The sequence below is a fragment of the Onychomys torridus genome, chromosome 22, assembly GCF_903995425.1.
Source record: "Onychomys torridus chromosome 22, mOncTor1.1, whole genome shotgun sequence".
Lineage (NCBI taxonomy): Eukaryota > Metazoa > Chordata > Mammalia > Rodentia > Cricetidae > Onychomys > Onychomys torridus.
The window spans coordinates 7,587,108-7,611,789 of record NC_050464.1 but is presented as its reverse complement, the minus strand read 5'-3'; the positions used below and the strand labels follow the sequence as shown (position 1 = coordinate 7,611,789).

General features: G+C 42.7%; 1 protein-coding gene across 3 annotated transcripts in view; it reads left to right on the top strand.

The window, feature by feature from the left end:
* The first annotated feature begins 18,929 nt into the window (after positions 1–18,929).
* The window catches only part of Eif2ak1 (eukaryotic translation initiation factor 2 alpha kinase 1), a 36,997-nt gene continuing 31,244 nt past the window's right edge, over positions 18,930–24,682 (top strand). For 2 of the 3 annotated variants that reach the window (XM_036171817.1, XM_036171815.1), the window contains exons 1-2: positions 18,930–19,125; positions 22,761–22,919. In XM_036171817.1, coding sequence (XP_036027710.1) covers positions 19,008–19,125; positions 22,761–22,919 — 277 coding nt within the window. In that variant the 5' untranslated portion in view covers positions 18,930–19,007. The remainder of the gene's footprint in view (positions 19,126–22,760; positions 22,920–24,682) is intronic. The other variant, XM_036171816.1, reaches the window with a different exon arrangement.

The following is a 24,682-nucleotide window of genomic DNA, read 5'->3' as shown; positions in this document are numbered from 1 at the left end:
GCTATCACATACCTGCAACCATAACCACTGAGAGGTGGAGGCAGGAGAACCAGGACTTGAAGGTCATCTTTGGCTACAGGTCAGCTTCGTCTCCATGTGTCAAAATCAACCACAAAACAAGCATTCACTACTAAAAGTGCTTCCTGTTGAGTAGAGAGCCAAGCAGTCCTGTTCCTGATACAGCCTGCACTGTCCTCATCATAGTCCTGCTGTTCTGGACATGTACAAACACTGTGAGGACACACCAGCAGCTGCAGAGGACCACCACAACCATGGTTGAAGACCTGTTTCAGTTGTGACCACTGCAGGCAGGAGGCACTGGCCTCGGAAAGCAGCTCTCCTGGGCAGGATAGGACTGGAGAAGTCTAGATGACTTCAGCCATTCTCACCTAGGCTGAAGCAGGAGGGCTTTTGCTGTTCAAAGCTTTGGACTGGTGCAAAACACAGTGACATATTTGCATGCAGATTTATGTCATGATTTGTGTCATTTTCTCCAGACACTACACATTCTCCTACAGCCTAAATAATAAAACCAGGCGGTGGTGGCACATGCCTTTAATCTCGGTACTCAGGAGGCAGAGGCAGGCGGATCTCTGTGAGCCAGCCTGGTTTACATAGCGAGTTCCAGGACAACCAGGGCTCTGTTACACAGAGAAACTCTGTCTTGAAAAACCAAACTAAAAATAAATAAATATACATAAACAAACAAATAAATAGATAATAAGAGAGCTGTTGGCCATGTTGGCTTATGCATCATACTATCCTGGTTGAACTCCTGGGAATTTCCTCCTGTCTTAGTCCCAGGTGCTGGTACTACATGTCTGTGCCAACATAGCCAGCTTTGGTTTTCTGGAGACAAAGTCTCACTTTTTAGTCCAAGATGCCTAGAAATTCATAGCAATCATCCTGCCTGGCTCCACAGAACACTAGCCTTAAAGACTACATATGACATACTATTTCAGTTGTTTGGTATGTTGTAAAGCTTGCAGGCCTGGGAGAGACTCTCCCTCTGGAGTAATTCTTTGGGGGATAGCAAAGAGCTCTCTTCCAAGGACATGCTTCTTATGTAATAACCAACAATCCTGAAACTACATGCCCCAACAGACCTCACTTTACTCTTACATTCAAACCAGTATTTTTCCTCCCCCAAACTATCCAGTTCCTAGTACCAAACGCTAGACATGACTCTTACAATAGAAACCAACCTGAATTATTTCAATTTGCCAAGGTTATGCAGTTTATCTACCCTCAAAAATGTCAATAGAGGTTCTGCCTCAGAACTCATCATCCCACATCTTCTGAGAGCCTTGGTTAACTTGTTAACATAACCCAGGTTGAAGTCCACTTATGATTCTCTTGCCTCATCCTCCTGGACACTGGGACCCACACCATCCCATGCAGCTTTCACCCCTTATTTTACTATTTTTTGTTGTTGGTGTTGTTTTGAGACAGGATTTCTCTGTGTAGTTTTAGTACCTATCCTGGATTTCGCCCTGTAGACCAGGCTGACCTCGAACTCACAGAGATCCACCTTGCTCTGCCTCCCAAGTGCTGGGATTAAAGGCATGCACCATTACCGCCTGGCCTTGTTTTACTTTTGAAACCAATATGCAGCAATTTCCTTCTAATTGAAATATTTTATCCAGAAGAAGCTGCTTAAAACTCAGGAAGTTCTAAATGGAGGTTACAACTCAGGATGTAACCTAGAAGTCTCAAGAAGTCCCTGAAACTGAACAGAGGCACAAGCCACCACCCTCAAGATTATATAAGCAGTAATGACTGCTGAGGAGACTCCCACTAGATGCACTGTCAGGAAGAGGACCTGTTGAGCTGCCAGCAAGTCTTACAGAGAGCTTACAGTTCCTGCTTTCATGAGTCAACTATGTTAGAATGAGATTCCATAGTGCAGCTGTCTTTGAGTTATCCTACCCCTGTCAGTAACCCCTTACCCACATTCTTATAAGTTACCCCAATATACTCATTGGTTCACCAAGTTGGACTTAGGTGGTATCATTACTTTGGTTGTTTATTAGATTTATAGTTCCCTATTAGATGAAGGGGTGTTTGTATAGCATCTCCCCAGGAAAAGTATCAAGTAATAGTCACTTATCCAATCTTGGGGCTTACTCTTTGTCCAGTCTGACATGTAGCAACCTCTTCTCTGGGTGGGAATTTTGACATTGTAACCATCTTCCTTTCAAGTCTCATTCTGTTATGCTCCCAAGGATCTAAGTTCTTTACCATCCATATCTTTAGCGATCTGAGAATGTCAAGGAAATGGGCTGGGAAAGACTAAGATGGAAAGAAAAAAGCCAGATCTTGTAACTTCCCTCAAGAAGTATGACAAAAACTTAAGGACCATGGGATCTTCTCTCTGGAGGGAGATCCTAACAGTGAAAGATAAAGAAGGGAAATGACCACTAAGGTCAGAGGTCCTCTGACAGGAATGACCTCAGTCAGCACTGGCAGCACAGCTCGGTCTCCTAAAAGCAAAGTTGCACAATTGTCCTTAGAAAAGATGCAAGGGGGCCTGAAGAGGTGACTCGGAGGTTAGGAGTGCTTGCTGCTCTTCCAGAGGCCCAAGTTTAGTTTCCACCACTCACATTAGATAGCTCACAAGGGCCTGTAACTCCTGCTCCAAAGGACCCAGTGTCCTCTTCTGGCCTCTGCAAGCATCCCCACATACATGGCAAGCACACAGACACACATACATATACAAATTAAGAAAAAAGACATGAGGGTTGGGAGTGTAACTCAGGGTCCAGTACTCATCTAGTCTGTCTAAAGCTGTTGTTTGATACTTTACATCAACCAAATAAACTAAGTATGGTCGCCCATGCCTGTAATCCCAGCTCTTGGGGAGGTGGAGACAGGAGGAGCAGGTCATCCTGTGCTACCTGCAAGGCTGAGGTCAGCGAGGGCTACCTGAGTCCCGGTCTCAGAAAAGTTAAAAGAAAGTCAATAAAACAAAGGGGATTGCGAAGGAGTGCTCAGGATGGTGCCAGAACCAGATCTTCTAGCTGCTGCTCCCTCCCCCCAAAATCAGGCTGCACCCCCAGCAGTCTCTCAAGGCCAGCTACAGAGACCTGCTGTGACCTGACAGCTCTTAGGGAGTTTGGTTCTCTCTATTCCCATTAAGGCTGGAAGCCCAGCCCCTCTGATGCCCAGAAACCTTGAATTATAATTTTACTTTTATCTATTACTTTCATGTCTTATGACTCATGCCACATAAACTAGGTCACATGATATGGAACCTATCACCCCCCCAAAAATCAGTAAGACCCTCACATTGTTCTCTGGAATTGAACTGTCCATCTCTTTCCCTTCAGGGTCCCCATCATGCTATACATGACAGCTTTCCTTATGTGCTCACACTTTAGGGTACCATCATGGTTGCCTCTGTCCATGAGCCTGTAGCTCTCTCCAGTAAATATCTATGAAGGGTAATTCACTTCACCTTCTGTCTCCTATGACCCTGTCTATCTGTTATCATTTATAGCAGGTAGCTTGTCTCTAAGAGTTACTTAAAGAAATTCACAGTTCTCTGAAAAATACCTTTAAAACCAGCCATGGTGGCCGTGCCTGTCACCCTAGCACATGGGAGGGGAAGACAGGACTTCAAGGTGATTCTTAACTGCCAGGGCCACATGAGTCCCCGCTTCAAGAAACTGTCGAAATAAGCACTAAGGAAAACAGTTGAGTGGATAATTTTTGGTTAATCAGCCTCTTTACTGGCAATCAGCTGGACTAACCTCATAACCTCAGGAATCTGCTGTTTGGGGCCTTTTACAATCACTAAGGGGACACCCAGCAGCTGCAGAGGACCTGCTCTACCTGTCACCACTCCAGGCAGTCTGCTCTGGCCTTGGAAAGTAGCACTCTTAAGCAAGATAGGGCTGAGTAAAGTCTAGAGGACACTGCAGCCATTTTTGACCAGGCCAGATGGGGAGCACATCCCCCTGGTGGTCCAGCTGAAGGCTAATGATTGGTATTGATAAAAATCTTTCATTTGCACAAAGGACTGTGTTATAATGGTGTTCTATCCTTCCCATACATCTAGGTCTATCTCTATACACTGGTTTCTTTTCTCATATTTGTTTATCTATGTATTCAATTTTGATTTTTGAGATAGGGAGCTCATGTAGCTCAGGCTGACCCAAAACTAGCAATGCAGCTAAGGATCAATTTGAGTTCCTGATTCTCCTCCCTCAGCCTCCTCAGTTCTGGGTCTATAGGGGTGTGCCACTGTGGTGGTTTGCCCCTCTCAAAAGGAAATGGCACTGTTAGGAGGTGTGGCTTTGTTGGAGTAGGTGTGGTCTTGTTGGAGGAAGTGTGTCCCTGTGGAGGTGGGCTTTGAGGTCTCAAATATGCTCAAGTCACTCTGAGTGTCTCAGACCACTTCCTGTTGCCTGTGAATCAAGATGTAAGAACTCTCAGTTCCTCTAGCATCATGTCTGCCTACATGCTGCCTTGCTTCCCACCATGACAATAATAGACTAAATCTTTGAAAATGTGAGACACCCAATTGAACAACTTCCTTTATAAGAGTTTCCGTGGTTATGGTGTTTCTTCATAGCAATAGAAACCCTAACTAAGACAGCACCCCCTGCCCAGTTTTGTTTAGTTTTTTTGTTTTGTTCTGAGATGGGGTCTATTTTGTAACCCAGGTTGACCTGCAACTCACAGCTCTTCTCTTGCCCTAGTCTTCTCAGTGTGATGATTACAGGAGTGTGCCAACACCCCTGGTACACTTTCTGTATCTTCGGATATTTTGACACCTTGGGCGAGACCCCCTTTCCAGGTTAGCTTCTTCTGAGGACTGCAAGAGCTCTTTGGAGAGGCATGTCTTTCATCTACAATCCAATCAATCTTGTGTCTGCATTCTCAATACCTTCCTTATCTAACTCTGACATGCCTTTTTCTCCTTTCCTAAATCACCTACAGTCAGGTACCAGGCAACTAGACACCATCAATACACCTCCAAACCACTGAGCTATTCCAATTTGGCAATGCCTTATTCATTCTGCCCCAGCTTGCTTTCCCCTCAGACATGCCAACAGAAGCTCTCCCTCAGGCATGTTTCCCATTGTATTCTTTTCTTTCCTTTCATCTTTCTAAGAGTCTAGATTAACTGGGAAGTTATGGTATTCTCCAGGCTGAACTGGATTCATGATTCTCCTCATTCAGGCTCCTAAGTGTTGGGATTACAGGCCCTCACTTCCACAAGCAGCTTTCTCATCTTTCTGATTCTCATTCATGTTCATGGCCACTTGATCCAAACCTTGGGTATTCTCTTGGCCCTGACTTACAAACAGCAACCGTCTCTCTGATTCTGTGACCATATAACCATCTTCTTTACAAGATGCAATCTGGTCTCCAGTTGGGCTGTAAGGTCTTTACCATCCCATCTCCAGCATCTACTCTCTTAATACACTGAAGGAATCAAGGAAAGGGGGAGATAACAGAAGATAACCCATGTGTCTAACTCACGTTCCTGAAAACTTATTGAGTAGAGAAAAGTAAACACTCTGAAGAGATCTCCTTGGTAGGGGAGATCCTAATGGTGATCTAGTGGCCAATGCTAATGAAGAAATGTGACCACTAGGGTTGCAAGTCCTTTTATCCAAATGACCCAGTTCATGGGCAGAGCCAGTTCTGTGAGTTCAAGGCCAGCCTGGGCTACAGAATGAGTTCCAGAAAAGGCAGAAAGCTACACAGAGAAACCCTGTCCCAGAAAACAAACAACAAAAGAAACAAAGAAACACCAAATGACCCAGTTCAGTACCGCCAACAAAGCACACAACCAAGAGCAAAGATGAGAGGCTGCAATTAAGAAAGGTTACTAATGACAGGTAACATGTAACAGGTATGTCACAAGCCATCTCCTGCTATGATTAAGATATTTTAAATTAAGTATTTGTAAGCCTGAGGAATGGGTATTAGGCTTTCTGATTAATTTATTACAGGTCAAGTACATTGCTCACAATGAGTGTAGGATCACACGTTCATCAGAGGTCTGTGGCTGGTGGGATTTTAAAGTAGCTTGAACAGGATTGAGAATGGGAAATGGAGGAAGTGGATTAGTGATGTAGCTGAGTTGATAGAGTGGTTGTCTAGAATATGCAAACCCTGGATTCAATCCCTAACACCAACAAATTAGGAATAGAAGTGCCCTCTGCACTGGGAAGGGCAAGGCAGGAGGATCAGACATTTAAAGCTTATCCTAGGCACATAGAGAGTTGATGGTCAGCTACTGAAGACTGCAACAAAATTTTAAATGTGGATGAACGCTCAGGGAAAATCTTGTCTCTGTTGTTGGAGAAAACTCACAGCTGCCTGAAAAATACTTCTTTGATCATTCATGGTGTCAAATTCTGTAATTCCAGCATTTAGGAGACAGAATAAAGAGAATCAGGAGTTCAATGTCTTCCTGCCTGGGCTATATGAGACCCTAAAACAAAAGAGGAACCAACCAAAAATAATTAAGCAAAACAAAACAAAACCTTAATAAAGCCCTCATGGCAATCCTGGTATTCCAGGAGTTTACAATTATTGAGCAGACATTCCTCTACAGAGGACCACTATGACCTTGCTGTAGATATATCCAGACAGCGTGCATTGGCCAGGGAAAGCAGCACTCCTAAAACAAACTAGATGATAACCTGTAGCCATTTTCATCTAGGCTAGAGGGGCAGTAAGTAGTTCATCCTGATAGCCCTGCTGGAGACTTGTGATTGATGGTCACAATACTTCATTTGCATGAAGAACTTTGTAATAGTTGGTGCAATGCCCTTGGTCCACCCCACCTATTCCATCAGCTCCCTTCCCCTCCCTTAAGCTTTTTGAGACAGGATGCAGTTTAGCACAAACTGGCCCCAAACTGTCTTTTTAACCAAGAATCACCAACTTCTAACCCTCTTACCTTTATCCACAAGTGCCATGACTACAGGTGTGGGCCCCCACACCAGGCTTGGCTCACTTTTTGAGCCCCTGGACTACGCCTTGGTGTCGCAAAATTAGGCCCACATAAAAGCTCCCAAATCATTTTTTTGTTTGTTTGTTTGCTTGCTTGCTTTTTCTTTTTGTAAGAAGAGCAGGCTGAGCATGTAAGTCAAAGAGTAGAGAATACGGTCACAGCCTAGAGCAACAAGGCCTTAGTTCTGCACAGTTTGAGGTACAAGCCTTTGACACACATCCATTTCAGCCGACACTAGAAGAGCCCTTTCTCCCTTGCTCACGATTTATTTCTCTTTTTCTTCTTCCCTTGCTTCCTCTTCCTTTTCTCTTGCTTAAAAAAAAAAAAAAAAAAAAAAAAAAAAAAAGACTTTTTGAGACAGGACATGCCATAGAACCCAGGCTGCCACCAAACTATGGAGTCCAAGATGGCCTTGAACTCCTCATTCTCTTTCTGGTAAGTGCTGGGCATGGGCCACCACATTGGGCTCCTTAAGATTTCTGAGAAGGGCAAAATGATCATAAACAGGCAATTATTATTAAATATATACTATATAGACGTATATGGATTGCTATGAAATTGAAACTAGGATAACACCTAGCATATAACACTTACTTCTGGGTAGGGCAGAAAGCCAGGTGGATGTCATGGTCAAAAAAATAGGCTAGACTTTCTTGAGGACAGCCTGGAAGGCTGCAGGAGCTGAGGCCTGAGTCCATCGTTGCTTTTTGACACTCAAAGAAAAACCTACTAGAAAGTCACCTCCTAAGTTTGGGCCCTCATCGCGCCACCTAACCTCCCGCTATGTGGAGGCTGCAGCAAAACTGCTACGTGGGGGAGTGCACGTGGCTGTGGGGGGATTTCCGCTGGGCAAGAGGCTACTTCCGGTTATGGCATCCATCAGTGAGTATGGGTATCGAGTGGGGCCTTGCTGCCCTGGCCCGGATGCTACACTATATCTAGGAACTCAAGGAGAAATGATGATGCTTCACTTCAGGACCTGACCTCGTTTCCAGGTTCCCTAGGTTGCTAAATCCTTTGTTGTTGGAGAGAAACCTATTGGAGAATGTATGCCCAAACCCCCCTCCCCACACACACAAACACACACACACACACACACACACACACACACACACACACACACGCCACCTCCCACTCTGATTACTCTTTGAACAGAAAATCTATATCTGATATAAGATGCTCTCACATGGGAGAGTAAAGGATGCCAGAAGGGAAGAAGATGCTAAAAGATGACATCAGTGCATATCAGACACAACCAAGTTGCTTAAAACCTAAATAAAGTATCAGAGCTCAGCCAAGAAAAGATGGGTGTTCAGTAACATGAGGGAAAGCCTGAGATAGATATGTCAGTTTATTTCATGTAACTTGAATCCTGTAATTTAGGTAACATCAGAAGCTTCTTTATAAATTAAGGAGATGTTATATTATATAATAAAACATTAGGAAATTTCTAAACCAACATCATTTGAGGACACAGTTATAAACTGTACTTGAATAATTGCACAAATAAAATTCATCTATAAAGGGTAAAGATTTGAGGATTATGGGAATAAGAACATAAAAATAAAGCTTTCCCAGGAAACCCCAATCGAGTGAGATGGTTGGTGAGATGGTTCATGTGGTAGAAGGTACAGAACTGGCTCCAGCAAGTTGTTCACACTTCCATGTGCACCTTCCCACATACACAGCAAATAAACAAACAAATAAATGCAAACAAACATTTTCAAAATGTAGTATTTTTTCTTTATTCTTTTTCCAGATAGTTGTGCTACATAGGACATAAGAGCCCCAAACTTGCTGTGATCTTGCCCTGATATTGATTTGACTCAATTTGCTTACTATGATAATCTTAGGATGTATGGTTTTCCTATGAATGACTTTTTTTTCCCCCTGAGACTGTCTCATATAGAGCAGTCTAGCCTTGAACTTGCTAAATATCTGAGGATGATATTGGACTTTTGATCCTTTTGCCTCTGTTTCCCAAATTTCAAGATCACGGGCATGTACATCTACACCAAGTTTATATGATCGTGAGGTGCTGGGAATTGAACCCAGGACTTCTTGCAGGCTAGGGAATGACTCTTCCAACTGAGCTTCACCCCTATCCCTCGATGACATTTAATTAGCAGTCTTCTGATAGCCAGTGATATTGGACATTTTTTTCCTATTTACTGGTCATGTATACTTTATATTTTGAGTACTAGATGTTTGATTTTATGCAGTCCTGATTGTCAGTTGTTGGCATAATGAATGGATAGAGCCCCTTTTCAGAAAGTCCTTGCCTATGCCTATATTTTGAAGTCTCCCCCACAACACAACCTTCTCTTGTAGTAGTTTCAGGGTTTAAGCCATACATTAGTCGTTTTTTCTTTTTTCTTTTTAAATCTATTTTGAATTGATCTTCATAACGGGTGAGAGATAGGGATCTACTTTCATTTTTCTACTTCTACCTGTTTTCCCAACACTGTATGTTGAAAGAGACAGAGCCGGTAGAAGGGTCAAGACTTCAAGACTGTCTTTGGTTACCTAGAAAATTTTCAGCTAACTTGGACTACCTGAGACTCCGTTAAAAAAATAATAATTATAAAGTAAATAAAATCAAGACAAGATAAAACAACACAAATACTAATAAGAACCCCATAGTACTAATACTTTAATATAAAAGAGCAAAGAATATGAAGTATATTGAAAACAAATAATATACCAATATTTCCACACCACAAGTTAACCACTGATGTTGAATGTGACTTGTGGTTTACTACAAATTATGTAGTGAATAACATACTACCACAGGCTGAGCACATTATAAAGAAAAAAGTTTGTTTTAGTTACAGTTAAAGTTTAAGTTGGGGGCTTCCATGCTGGCAGAGTCCCAAGGCTCCTCAGGCAGGCTATCATAATGGTGAGAGTTAAGAACATGAGCGAGACAGCTGAACTGGCTTTTACAGCAACCTCCTGGGGAATAAAACCAATTAATCCAAAAATCCATTAGTCCATTAATTGCATAAGTGGTTTAATCCATTCAGGAGAGTAGGTAATTAATCTCCTCTTAAAGATCCCACCAAGTCTCATCTTTTAATCTCATAACAAGGACTAAATTTTGACATGAGTTTCATAAGGGGAAAAAAACCTTCTTCCAACTGTACCAATTACTTTTATTATAGAACTGATGATCACAGATAGAGCTGATTCCAGCTGGATGCAAGCCTTTCAGAAATCATTCTCCTTACACACTCTCAAGCGATTATTCTGAAGCCTGGGAATGTAGCTCAGTGAGCAGAGTGCTTGCCGAGCATACATGAAACCCTGGGTTCAGTCTTTGGCACTACATAAAATTGGGTTTGAGGGGTGGAGACAGGAAGATCAGAAGTTCAAAGGTCATCTCTGAGTTCTAGGGTACCCTAGGTTACACTGGATCATAGACTGTCTCACCAGGAAAAAAAATGATAATCACTTTTATCATGTGTGTATGTGTGTGTATAGGACAGAGGACACCATTGGGTGTTGTTTCTCTGGCACTGCCTACCTTAGTTTTTTAAAATTACATTTTGTTTCTTTGTTTATTGTGTTTGTGTGCACATGTGCATGCCATGGTGCATATGTGGAGTTCAGAGGACAACTTGCTGGAGTCAGTTCTTTCTATTGTGTGGGTTCCAGGGATTGAATTCAGGATATTAGGCTTGGCAGCAGGTATTACCTGCTGAACCAGCCATACTTTGTTTTATGAGACACTGTCCCTCACTGGCCTGGAACTCACCAAGTAGGCTATTCTCACTAGGAATCCACTTCACCACAGTGTTGAGGTTTTAAGTGTGTTCCATCACATCCAGCTTTTTAAAAATGGGTTCTGTATGGAGAGATAGCTCAGGGGTGAGGAGCACTGGTTGCTCTTCTGGAGAACCTGGGTTCAATACCCATCACCCATATGGCAGCTCACAACTGTCTGTAGCACCAGTTCCAGAGGACCTGGCACCCTCACACAGACATACACACAGGCAAAACACAAATGCACATAGAAATAAATAAGTCTTTAAAATAGTAGATTCTGTGGCATGAAGACCTGAGTTCACTAACCAGATCCTTGGTTAGTGAATTCAGGTCTTCATGCATGGAAGGCAATTCTTTTCCAACTGAGCCATCTACCCAGCCTGGTAATCACTCTTAGTCAGGCTGGGCATGTTGATACTCCCCTGTAATCTCAGCACTCAGGAGGTTGAGGTGTAAGGATTGAAAGTTCAAGATCAGTCTGGGTTACATACTGAGTTTTGGGTTGATGTGGAATGTATAGAAATCATTTCTCAATCATGATGATGATGATGTTCATGATGATGATCATGATAATGTTAGTGCTAAGAGGGGCAGAGCTCAGTGGTAGAATTCTTGGAGCTCTGGGCTTGGTCCTTAACATTGTGAAAAATAAAGTAAGAAGCTGGGCATAACAGTGGTGCGTTCCTGTAATCCCAGTAATCAAGAGGTGAAGGCAGGAGGATAAGGAGTTTAAGACCAGCCTGGGCTACATTGAGAGTTCAAGACCTGCTGTAGTTACATGAGACTGCCTCAAAAAACAAAACAAAATAATAATAGTAATAATAATGCCAGTAACATTTCCATGTGTATTTTAACATGACTATATGTGCATAAATAACATACACTTTTGGCATATGTAAAAATTTGCATATGTGATACCATACTGTTCTATTCTGAAGCTAAATTTGGACTCAAACTGCTTGGGTTTCAATTCGGTCTGCTAAGGATCTGTCTCTTTGCAGGGTGATTAAAAAGTCTAAAATTATCTATGATAGTTTCACATTTCTTTGAATACACTAAATTCACTTTACAAAAGCAAATCATATAATATACAAATTATATCTTAACAAAAGTATTATAAAATAGATCCCCCAAACCCACATAAATGCTAGGTGCATGGTGGCCCAGATGTAATCTCAGCCCTAGAACGCAGAGATGGTATTCTCCGAGCACGCTGGCTAGTTTGACCACCCATATCAGTGAGCTCCAGGTCTGACTGGAGTCCCTGCTTCAGGGAATAAAAGGAAGCGACATCAAGGACGATTCCTGCATCGACCTCAAGTCTTCACAAGCATGTGTACACATATGCATCCTCTTCTCAAAACAGGCATATGTGTGAATAAACACATGCACACCACTGAAAGGGAAAGAATATAGAGACACCAGTGAAAAATGGTATGTGAAAAGAATCCTAGTTGTACAATGTGTAAGTCTTATGTCCTTGGCCTGAGTATTTAAAAAGCTTCCTTTGCCCCTATGTTCTTGACTATAAAATAAGATAATCACAGTATCTCTGTGGCATGTTTGTTATGATAGTCAATGAGTAAAAACACTGAGTAGGGTTGACATGACAGTGCTCAAGAAACATGAACATTGAATATAGTTGCTGTCTTAGTTAGGGTTTCTATTGCTGTGAAGAAACACCACGACCACAGCAACTCTTAAAAATGAAAACAATTAATTGGGGCCAGTTTACAGTTTCAGAGGTTTAGTTCATTATTGTCATGTTGGGACATGGTGGCATGCAGGCAGACATGGTGCTGGAGAAGGAGCTATGAGTCCTACATCTTGATCCACAGGCAGCAGAAAGTGAATTGAGCAAAGGAGACCTCAAAGCCCACCCCCACAGTGACACATCTCCTCCAACAAGACCACGCCTACTCCAACGAAGCCACACCTCCTAATAGTGTCACTCCCTATGAGCTTATAGGGCCAGTTACATTCAAACCACCACAGTTGCACTGTGATTTAGGGTTTTCGCTGTACTGATTCAATGTCCCTGATGATATATCTGGACTACTTACCTCTAGCTGCTCAATAATATTCATTTACAAAGGGTCTTTGTCCCTTTTCCTATTGATGGACATTGTCTAGGTTTCTTTTTCTGCTGTGATAAAAATACTCTTGATAAAAGCAACTTAAGGGTTAGTTTTGTTTCTGACTCATATTTTAGAGGTACAGTTCATCATGGCAGTGAAGTCATAAAGCAAGAGTTTGAGATAGCTTGGTCATTGCATCCATAGCCAAGACACAAAGAACAGGTCTAATGAGATGGCTCAGTGTGTAAGAGTGGCTGTGGCCAAGTCTGACAGCCTGAGTTCAAGCGCCAGGAGTTACATGGTAAAAGTGAGAACCAACTCAGAGAGAAATGACTCCTATGAATTGTCTTCTGACATGTGCTATGGAGTGTATGCACACATGCACACAGGCATGTGAACACATACAAAATAAATAAAAATGTAATACTTTTTTTTATTAAAAAGAGGCAGAGGGGACTAGGGATATAGCTCAGCAGCATAGTGCTTACCTAACATGCATGAGGCCCCAGTTTTGATCCTTGGCACTGAGAAAAATAAAAGAAAGAGTTGAAACAGACAGCAACAAATACCTGTTACTCAGCTTACTTTCTTCTTTTAATACAGTCCAGCAATCCAGCCTAGGAGAAAATGGTGTCATTCATGGAGTCATGACACAATCTATTCAATCCCTGAAGGACAGTCTCAGAGGCTAACCTTAATCCAGAGAGTTCCCTTGCAGGTGTGCCTGGACTCTTAGATGCTTAACTCTTAGATGATTCTAGATCCCATCAAGTTGACAACATTAACCATCACAGATAGTGGCCCATTAAAAATGTGTTATTATAATACCAATCATATTATTACTAAACACCATCAAATGCACACCCTTGGGCACCTGTATTTGTGGGGTATGTTTTGACAGAAGTTCTCTTGTAGCTGACTATGACTTGCCTCCATCTCTGATGTGTTGGGATTATGGGTATATGCCACCATGGCTGGGGTGATATAGTAATGAATTTGGTTCACCTAAGTGAATTTGGAGACAGATAACATGAATCACACAAGTTTATACACCTGGAGACAAAGATTCAATAACAGATACTGAGATGGAGGAATCAGTAAAATAGAAAAACCCAGAAGAGTGTGTTATCGTGGAAACAAACAGAGAAACATGCCTCATGAAGGCGCAGTTACACTAATGTGCTGTGGCTACTCTCCTATTTGTATTTACTTCATTGCTTTTGTATTTTTTAAAAAGATTTATTTATTTATTATGTACACAGAAGAGGGCACCAGATCTCATTACAGATGGTTGTGAGCCACCATGTGGTTGCTGGGATTTGAACTCAGGACCTCTGGAAGAGCAGTCGGTGCTCTTAACCTCTGAGCCATCTCTCCAGCCCTGTTTTGGTATTAAATCTCACACTTTGGGGACAAGTGAGATCACTCCATCAATAATGGCTCTTGCTGAACAAACCTGGCAAAATGAGTTTGATTCCAAGAACCCCCATGGTGGAAAGATAGAACTGACTAGTCATTTTCTGACCTCCACATGTGTGCTGTAGCACCCCGACCCCCACACATGTCATACATGGCCACAAAAATAATAAGAAAATAGATTGGAGCTGGAGGATGGCCCAGTGGTTAAGAAACAATGGCTGCTCTTCCAGGGGACCGGAGTTCAGTTCTTGGCATCCATGTGGCAGCTCATACTCATCTGTAACTCCAGTCCCAGGAGGATGCAATGTCTTCGTCTGACCTCTATGAAAACCTGGCACACAAACGGTGCATAGACACACATGCAGGCAAAATATTCATACACACAACAAAAATGAAAAAGAACTACACTTCTATGGATTTTCTCACAAATTTATGATCTCCTTTGGCTAGACCCCTGCAAATGGATAAACTGAAACTGTGAGGAGCTTGTGCTGTGAGTTGTAAATCATCTTCTAGAAAGTTTTCTTCTGTTTGTACACTCACTTAAAAGAGTTACATTTCCTCATTAATGCTGGACATTTCTACTGACAGTGAAAAGCTAGCATGGGCCAGATACTGCATACCACACCAACATTTTTTTTTTTTTTTCAAAATTGAAAAGGAAGGGCAAATTTTTTTCAGTGCTGGGAATAGAGCACAGGGCTTTGTACATGCTAGGCAAGCACTCTACTACTGAGATCTACAGATCTGCCTCAAGCCCAGACCAATGTGTGTGTGTGTGCATGTGTGCGTGTGTGCGTGTGTGCGTGTGTGTGTGTGTGTGTGTGTGTGTGTGTGTTTTCTCATTTGAGACATACACACACATGCTCATTCATAGAGTTGCTTATAGAGGCTAGGAGCTGATGTTGGGATGTCATCCTCAATCAAACTCCATTTTATTCCTTGAGACAGGGTCTCTCACTGAACCTGGAGCTTGCCTTTTCAGCTAGACTGGCAGGCCAACTACTCTTCAGCATTCTCTTGTCTCCTTCTCATCTCCACAGCATTGGATTGAGGGCCCCTGCCATAGCTAACATCATCTGTAAACCTGACACGAACTGGGAAGAGGGACCGCAACTGAAACATTGCTCAGATCAGATTGCTGTCTGGCCATGTCTTTAAGGCATTTTCTTAATTTCTAATACATTTATAGGACTCAGCTGTATAAAAATGTAGCTGAAGATGGCCATGGTGGCACATGCTTTACCAGTACACCAGTACTCCAGAGGCAGAGGCAAGTGTACCTCTGTGAATTCAAGGTCAGCCTGGTCTGCAAAGTGAGTTCCAGGACAGCCTGGACTACAGAATGAGACAAAATTAAAAATAAATAATAATTAAAGAGTGGTATCTGAGTAAGTTAGAGGGAATATGCTGGATATTTTTATGTCAACTTGATACAAGCTCAAGTCATCTCAATGAAGAGAACCTCAATTAAGAAAATGCCTCCTAAGATTGGGCTATAAGCAAGCTTGCAGAGCATTTTCTTATTGTGATTGATGGGGAGGGTCCAGCCCCTTGTGGGTAGTGCCATCTTTGGGCTGGTGGTCCTAGGTTCTATAAGAAAGTGGGCTGAGCAAGCCATGAGGAACAAGCCAGTCAGCAGCTCCCCTCCATGGTCTCTGCATCAGCTCCTGGCCTCCAGGTTCCTTCCCTGCTTGAGTTCCTGTCCTGACTTCTTCAGTGATGAGCAGCGATGTGGATGTGTAAGCCCAATAAACTCTTTCCTTCCCATCTTGCTTTGGGTCATGGTGTTTCATCACAGCAGTTGTCATCCTAATTAAGACAGGGAGCAAGCCAGCAAGCAGCTTTTCCTTATGGTTTCTGTTCAGGTTCCTGGTTTGGTTTCCCTCCATGATGGACTGCCACCTGTAAGAAAATCAATCCTTTCCTCTCCAAGTTGCTTTCAGTTATAGTGGTAACAAGCATGCCCGGCTTTGACATGGGTGCTGGGGATGTGAACTGGATTTTCAGGTTTACACAGCAGGCGCTTTATCCCTGGGCCCTCTCACCAGACTTTATATTAATGTTTTTTAATGCCTACAGACTGTATCATTGTATGGATATTCATAATTTAGTCAGCTAAATATGTTGTCTTTTTGGATTTTAAATAAAAAACAATTGAGACAGTCTCATGTAGCCCAGGTTGCTCTCTAAACTCACTGAAGGTCACTAGGATGACCTTTAATATGAGAAATCCACAGAGTCTGCTTAAAGGGTAAAGGAATTTATTAGGGGGAAAACTCACTACAGCATGGGAGATTTATCATAGGGTCCTGGAAAGCTGAGGTACAGTCCAACACTGTTCTGCCCCTGAGACGGTCTGTACCATCCAGGTCCACAACAAGAGAAGAAAGAGTCTAGTGAATCTCAGGTCTTAAGGGTAGCCCCGAGCCACGTCCCAGGGACAGCCATTTCAAAGTCATAGGTAGGTAGGACAGTTACCTGCTACATCTCTAGCTTTGGTGCTTCAAGGTCATAGAACAGTTATCCACTACATGCCTTGAACTTCTAATCTTTCTGGTTGCCCCCTCAGATCCTGAGATTATAGGCCTGTGACACCATGCTAGATTACCCTTTTACTTTGGAAACATTTCTGAAAGGGGAATTGTTGAGTTTTAAGTAGTAGCTAAAAAAAAAAAAAAAAAAAAAAAAAAAGCTGTAGACATTATTCAGTTAAATAACCCTCCAGGAAGGCTGTTCTCTTCCCACATATGAGAGAGACTGCATAAAACAGTATGACTCTGTATGGAACATATGTTAAAATAAAAATGTCAACTATAGCAGTTTTGCACACCACACTAAATTTGAGGTCCAAAATGAGATATTTATACCAGTTGTATTATCTACCTTGAGAGCTCCTGGGGATTATTTTTTATTTAATGAATTATTTAATTGACAGCACTGCATTGTCAGTTAAAGCAGGGACATTACCAGAGGACAAAGACAGTAAACCTTTTGGATGTTTTTATGTGGTATATTTGTGGGTACATGTTCATGTTCATGCACATGTAAAGGCCATAGGTTGCCATACGTTTTCCTTTAGTGATCACCACCTTATTTCTCTTTAAATTTGAGTGTGTGTATGTGCGGCCAGAAGGGGAGTTTAGATCCCCTGGAGCTGGAGTTACAGGTGGTTGTGAGCTGCTAGACATGGGTGCTGGAAATCAAACTCAGGTGCTTCCGATTACTGAGCCTTCTCTACCTTATTTTTTTTGAGACAGGCTTTCTTGTTGAACTTGGAGCTCTCTGATTAGGCTAGACAAGCTGGTCAGCTAGCCCCCAGGATCAACTAACTGTCTCTGCCCCCCACAAATTCTGGTAGAACATGCATGGCTGGACTTAGTGGCTTTTGTGTGGGTGCTGGGGATCTGAACTCAGATCTTTGTTACCTCCTGAGCCCCAGGGTGGATTTTTGAATCTGAACTTTAAGCCATGAGTCATCTAGGGTGGGTAGGTGGAGGTTACAAGGAAAAATAAAAACTAAAACAACTCTGGTTTGAAAACAATTGTAAAGTTGTCTCAAAAGCTAGAGGGATTTCCTTTTGATTAGATTCTCTTTGGAATCTGGCTGGCATTTCCCAATTTGCTATGGTCTGCGATGGATCAAAGCAAGTTCAGCTCTAGTTGAGCTAGGTCTTGTAAATGAGTTTATTTTCGTTTTGAAATAGGGTATCATTTATTTCAGCCTGGCCTCAAATTCACCATATACTAGACTCACACTCCTGATCTTCTTGCCTATACCTCTCAAGTGCTCAGAAAACAGAAAAAAAAAAAAAAAAAAAAAGAACTTAAAAGTATAAACCATTATGGTGGGAGTTATTTTCCTTTTAAATGAAAAGTTATTGTATATACAAAATATTATCACTTCTAAAATTAGACTCTTCAGATGGCTGATTTCTCAAAATTAGCGTAACAAAGGTAGACTCTGGAGAGATGTTCGGCAGTTAAGAGCCGTTGCTGCCCTTGGAGAGGACCTCAGCTCAATTCACAGCATCCCATGGCAGATATCAGCCCTCTGTAACTACAGCCCCAGGGGATCCGATGTCCTCTTCAGGCCTCCGCAGGGACCAGGCACACATGAAGACAAAGTTAGTTTAGTATACCAAAATCGATAAAATACTGCTTCTACTTCCCTTTCACTTTCCCAGTCCCTTTTTCTCCACTCCCTTGTTTCTTCCCCTCAGTTTCTTTTCTCTGTCCATTTACCCTGCTGTTTCCTCAACAACTCTTTACCTTCTCTTGGTCTCCTTTCTGGTTTGTTAGGCTTTACCCACACGTAACTCCCACCTTATGCCCATCTGCACCTGAATGAGAAACATGCGGTCTTTGTCTTTCCGAGTTTGGATCACCTTGCTCATTATACTTTCTAGATCGAAGCTGCAGGCGTGAGACTTGAGAGTTACGAAGTCTAATTTGGGAGGGGCCGAGGAGGACAGAGTACTGTCCACCTGAGTCAGGGAGAAAGGCCTTCCTGCGCCGGTGCATCGCCTCGCTAGCACAACCCTGTTTGTCACGCCCACATGGGGCGCGCCCGCACTGGATCAGCCAATCGTTTCCTTTCAGGAAAAAAGGGGCGGGACGAGGCTAGCCCGCCCCCGACAGAGGTTCCCCGGCTGTGGAGGCGGGACTTCCGTCTGACTAGGGTTACTTCCGGCTCGGGGGAGGCAATTGCGGCCGACTGCACTGTCGGAGACGCAGAGGGCGGCTGCTGTGCGCTCGCCGCGGCGATGCTAGTCGGCAGCTCCGGGGATGGCGAACGCGACACCGACGACGATGCAGCGGGAGCGGTGGCCGCACCCCCTGCCATCGACTTCCCTGCAGAGGTCTCGGACCCCAAGTATGATGGTGAGACGGGGATGGCTCGCGCAGTCCCAGGGCTCACTGTCCACCTCAGTTCCTCAGCGCTAGTGGTCCCCAAGAGCCACCTGAGGCCCCAGGCCGTCTCGGGGCTCAAACTCGGTCCAGAACTGTTGGGCACCGGAAGGCGGCGGGCGGGAGGGCGGGCCGCCAAGGCTTAGGTACATATTTATTCCAAGAGCGGCTACGATCCGCCCGCATGTGAGCGTTTATATTCCTTGGCCTCGGTTCTGCGCCACTTTCCAGAGGCAGCTTATCACCTCCACGCCCTGACTTGTTTTTCTTCATTCGCCGAGTGTAATCCATGTTCACTGCTATAATGAGACCTGCTTCGCGGTTATCGTAACTAACGATTACTCCTATCGAGGCAGTGTGGGAACGCTCAAATTTTCTTGAGGCTTTTGATACATGTAAATCAAATTATGTAACATAAGGTGAGAGGTCATAAAAATATCGATTCTATCTGGGTCATAGTTCCATTATTTTATTGAAAGTGCAGTTGGTTGCTACCAGTTGCTTTGGCAGTTTCAAAAATGAAATTGTGAATACATTTGAGTCGGGGTGCACACTTGTAATCCAAGCACTTGGAAAGTGGAGGCAGGAGGATCAGGAGTTGAAGGCCAGCCTGAGCTTCTTGAGTTCAGACCAGTTTGAAGTATGTAAGACTGTCTACATAACAACAACAACAACAAAGAATGATTGCTGAAGGTCAATGACAGAGGGGTGTTTTAGGATGAGTGAGATTCTGGGTTCATCTTCCAGCATTTGAGGAGGTTTTAGCTGTACACTGTCCCACAGAATAATTACAAAGATTTACATATGTGATTGAAGCTTGAAATGAGTATGTTGTAGTGGAGTTAGAGGTGTAAACCAAATTTAGTGTTTGCTGTTTTCATTCTTAAAAACTTCCTGTAAGAGTTGACCACAATGAGAAACAAAAAACAGACCATGGTGGTAACTCAAGTAGGCTTTATAGAGGACAGTTTGTAAGATAACTTTTTAAATGGATGTGCAGATTTTCCCACACATCAAGTGGCATGTTATTGTAACTTAGGAGCAAAGAAAGTATATGTCATAGGAAAGGGCTTGGCTGTAAACATGCAAGTCCATCTTTTCTGTGACATGGTGATAAAGAGTTTCTGCAAACCAAAGATTATTCTGGAAGGGAGTGATCTTGGACAAGCTCTGAAATGTTCTTTTTCTCCTGTTAGTAATACTGTCCTGCTTACATATTGATGTTTCTTTTAAAGAAACTTAGAATGCCCAGACACAGTTAATTTCCTTTTAAATATATAAAGGTCTGTGGAACATGCACTTATAATAGGTGTAAGGCCAGTAGTTAATGACATTTCACAGGTAGTCTGAACGATTTGAAGAGCTCACTCTGCCAGTTAATGGGAGAGTCAGAAATTCAAAACCCCGATGTAACGTTAGCAGTTCATTGTAGAAATTCTCAAGTCAAACATCAATCTCAGACCTAGTTACTTTAGGTGTTTTTTATGGGACAGCACTGTGTTAGTGAGTCTGTTCTCTAAGTCACTCATTTTCTCTTGGGTATCACCAGTTTTTCAGAAGTATTATCTTGGATTCATCCTTCAATCTGCTTCACACACACACACACACACACACACACACACACACCACACTTTTTTAAACTGGGGATTGAATGTAGAGTCTTGTACAAGCTAGTCAAGTGCTCTACCACTGAGCTGCTCTCCCAGCTCTGTGGTTAAGCTGCCTGTTGACTTCACTCTGAAGCCAGTCTGGGCTTGCATTAAGCAGCTGGTATTAAAGGACTGTGCCACCAGACCTGGCCTTGCTCTTAGTGTTGGGCTGTGTGGAGCATATTTTCCTGAGATTAACTCTAGTTACCTATGCCTTGTATGTTTACATCCTGCTTGGCAAATGCCCAGCACTCTTAATTCCTCTTGCACCTGCATCTGACTTCGTATTGCTTTTGAGAACTTGGAGTCATGTTCCATTTTAGTTATGTTGCCTCTTCTGCTTGGGACTGAGACCAGGAAGTTGGACCTTTTCGGCTGTTCTTTTCCATTTAATTTGTCTGTTGTCTATTGGCCTTTTAAAAATTGTTTTTAATTGTGTATATGTGTATGAATCTGTGTGGGTATGTGCATGTGGTGCAGGTGCCTGCAGAGGCCAGAGGCATGTGATCCTCCTGGAGCTGGACTTAGGGGTGGGTCTAAGTCTCCTGATATGGATACTGGGAACCTTATCAGGGTCCTTTTGTTCTTAACTTCTGAGCCATCTTACTAGCCTGTATTGGCCTTTTAAAGGTTGCCATTTTCTTAAATTATTTTATAGTATTTTATTAGCATTAGGGTTTCATGTATCCCAAGCTAGCCTCCAACTTGTTACCTAGTCAAAGATAATTTTAAACTTTATGATCCTTTTGCCTCTACCTCCCTGTTGTGGGAATCACAGGCACTTAAGTGTGGTTTTATGTGGTGCTGGAGGTTGAACCCAGGGCTTCGTGTATGCTAGGGAGCACTCTATCAACTAAGCCAGAACATCATCTATTTCTTAAGTTATTTGTGTGTGTATTTGTTTGTTTGTTTTTTAGATTTTTAAGACAGGGTTTCTCCGTGTGGACCTGGCAGTCTTGGAACTCACTTTGTAGACCAGACTGGCCTCAGACTCACAGAGATCCACCTGCCTCTGCCTCCCAAGTGCTGGGATTAAAGATGTACACCACCACCACCAGGCCTCTTAAATTTTTAAAAATTGCTTTGGTTATTTTTTTTCATAGAATTGTTATATAGGCTGGTTGTGTAGCTCAGCGGTTAGAGCACATAACTATCATGTTTGCAACCCTAGACTTAATCACTCATCCCCTACCCCTTCCAAACCCCTCCCCCCCCAAAAAAAAACCCTTTTCTCCTTGCAGAAAAGAGGAAATAAGTATAAGGAAGTCTGAAGGTCATGGTGGCACTAACCTGTCATCCTGCATTGGAGACAGAGGCAGGAGGACGGCTGCTCTAAGTTTGAGGCCACCCTGGTCCTCCATCTTTCAGCTTCAACTCAAATTCACCTCCAGAAAAAAACTTACCTCTTTTTGTTGTTGTTGTTTTAATGTCTATATGTATGTGGTTTGTATGTGTATTGTTGTTCACATGTGGGTACAAGTGTCTTCCTCATTGTGCTCCACACTTCACTGAAGTGTAGTCTCTCACTGAACCTAGAACTTGCAAATTTGGTTAGTCTAGCTAGCTAGCTTACTTGCAAATTTGGGTAGTCTAGCTAGCTAGCTTACTTGCAAATTTGGGTAGTCTAGCTAGCTAGCTTTGCACAGGATCCCCTATATCCTATCACACGCACTGGGATTATAGAGGGGTGTTGCTACACCCGTTTGACTTTAATGTAGCTTCTGGGGATCCAAACTCTGGTCCTGATGCTCACACAGCAAGCACATTATCCGCCAAGCCATCTCCCCGGGCCCAGAAAACCCTTCTTAACCCTGCTCACTCTCTTTGTAACCCTGTAACTACTCTTGACTCCATTATTTTCCTTGAGTGACTTCATTTGTATTGTCTTAATGAAAACATGCTGTTTTGTCATTATGAGACACACTCACCAGTAATGTTTTTCCCTTTTCTTATTTTTAGAGTCGGATGTCCCAGCAGAACTCCAAGTGTTAAAAGAACCCCTACAGCAGCCCACGTTCCCCTTCACAGTGGCAAACCAGCTACTGCTTGTCTCCTTGCTGGAACACTTGAGCCATGTGCATGAGCCAAACCCCCTTCATTCAAAACAAGTGTTTAAATGTGAGTAAACTAAATGGGTATTGTTAAGTAAAGCTTATAAAAATACTGCCTTTAATGCTGCGTTTTTGAGAAGCAGCTGGTGTGTAAAAGTAGGGTGTGAAAAACATGTGAATGATTTCCCATTCCTTAAATTCATTGCAACTTTCCTTTGTGTAATTCCTTGTAAATATAAAATTGCATGTGATCCAATAAATTAAAAAATTGTTTTGCAGCAATAATATGATACTCATTTAATCCTTGAGGTCCTGTTAGGCTCTGGTTGTTGAGCAGCTAAACCTCATTCTTATTTTAGAAGTACTGAGGATTATACCTGGGGCTTCACTTGTGTTAGGAAAGCATCAGTACACATCTCTAGATCTGACCTAGGCTTTTTGTTTTTGATCAGTTTTTTTGAGGTTTTTCATGTAAGTCCAGGCTAGCTTCAGACTCTGTGTATCAGAGGCTGATCGTGAAGTCCTCCTGCCTACACCTCCCAACTACTGGAGTACAGACAGTGTGCTACCACAGCCACGTACGTAGTGATCCCGCCCAGGGCTTTGTGTATGCAGGACAGACATTCTACCGATGTCCCCAGACACTGCCTCAGTCCTAACCAGAGGGCTGCAGGGGCTCCATACCACGTTGTTGAAAATGTTGAATCTTTTTTTCCTGTCTTAGGATATTTGTATTTTAGAAATGTGAGCCCCAAAGTTTGCAGAATTATATGTTATGATTCTGGTTTGTCCTTTTGACTGAGACCAGTTTCTTTCTCTTCAGCTGTAGATTCAGGACCCTTCTACTGAGAAATCTTTCCCAAGTCTTAGAAAATGTCATGTTACAGTAGTTAAGTATATAATGACATTTAAATAAACCTGAAAAATGGGTAAAATATTTGTTTTGTTAGCAAATTGTTCCTAGTGTGTGTTGTGTGTATGTGAGTGCGGGTACATGTGTGTTATTGCCCCATGAGGAGGTCAGAGGGTGGCTTTCAGCAGCTGGTTCTTTCCTCCCACTGTGCTTCCAGGGATCAAACTGAGGGTGACAGGTTTGCATGGGCTGAGCCTTCCTGTCAGTGTCTTTTATCCTTAATAAAGACATCTCATAGTGTGGATTGTAAGCAGTGTTGTATTGGAGGATGAAGCCTACAAAGGGAAGCCCCCAGGTTCCAGAGTATTGCACCACTGTATGAGGCTTATAGCTTTGAAAAGTTAGAATCTTACTAATAAAAAGCAGATCTGTGCACAGAACGTTTTTGCTGTTTTTCTACTCTACACTGGGGATCACACTCAGGGTCTTGTGCATTCAAAGTTGGTGCTGCTGTACCACTTAACTACACCCCAGCCTGATGTTAGAGTAGGTTTGAATGCCATAAATTGAGCCTTTTTAGATGGCTGAACTTTAAAACATGTATATTTTAGCTAGGTGTGGTGGTAAACACCTGTAATCCCAGCATTTGAGAGACAGAAGCAGGAGGGTTAGGAGTTAAAGGTTCAAGACTACCCTTCACTAGATAACAGGTTTGAGGCCAGCTTGAGCCTGACACTGTCTCACTGGGGAGGGATGCTATTTAATTTAATAATAATGATGATGATGATGATGATGATGATGATGATGATAATAATAATAATAATAATAACCCTAGTTTAATTTAGTGGTATGCTTGTTAGTTTGCAGAATCTCCCAAAAAACTGTTTTTGATGAGATTCAGTTCATTGAAGGGAAATCCTCTTCAGTTATATCTGTATTCCCTTTTGGTTTTCTTCTGGTGGTGCTGGGCATGAACC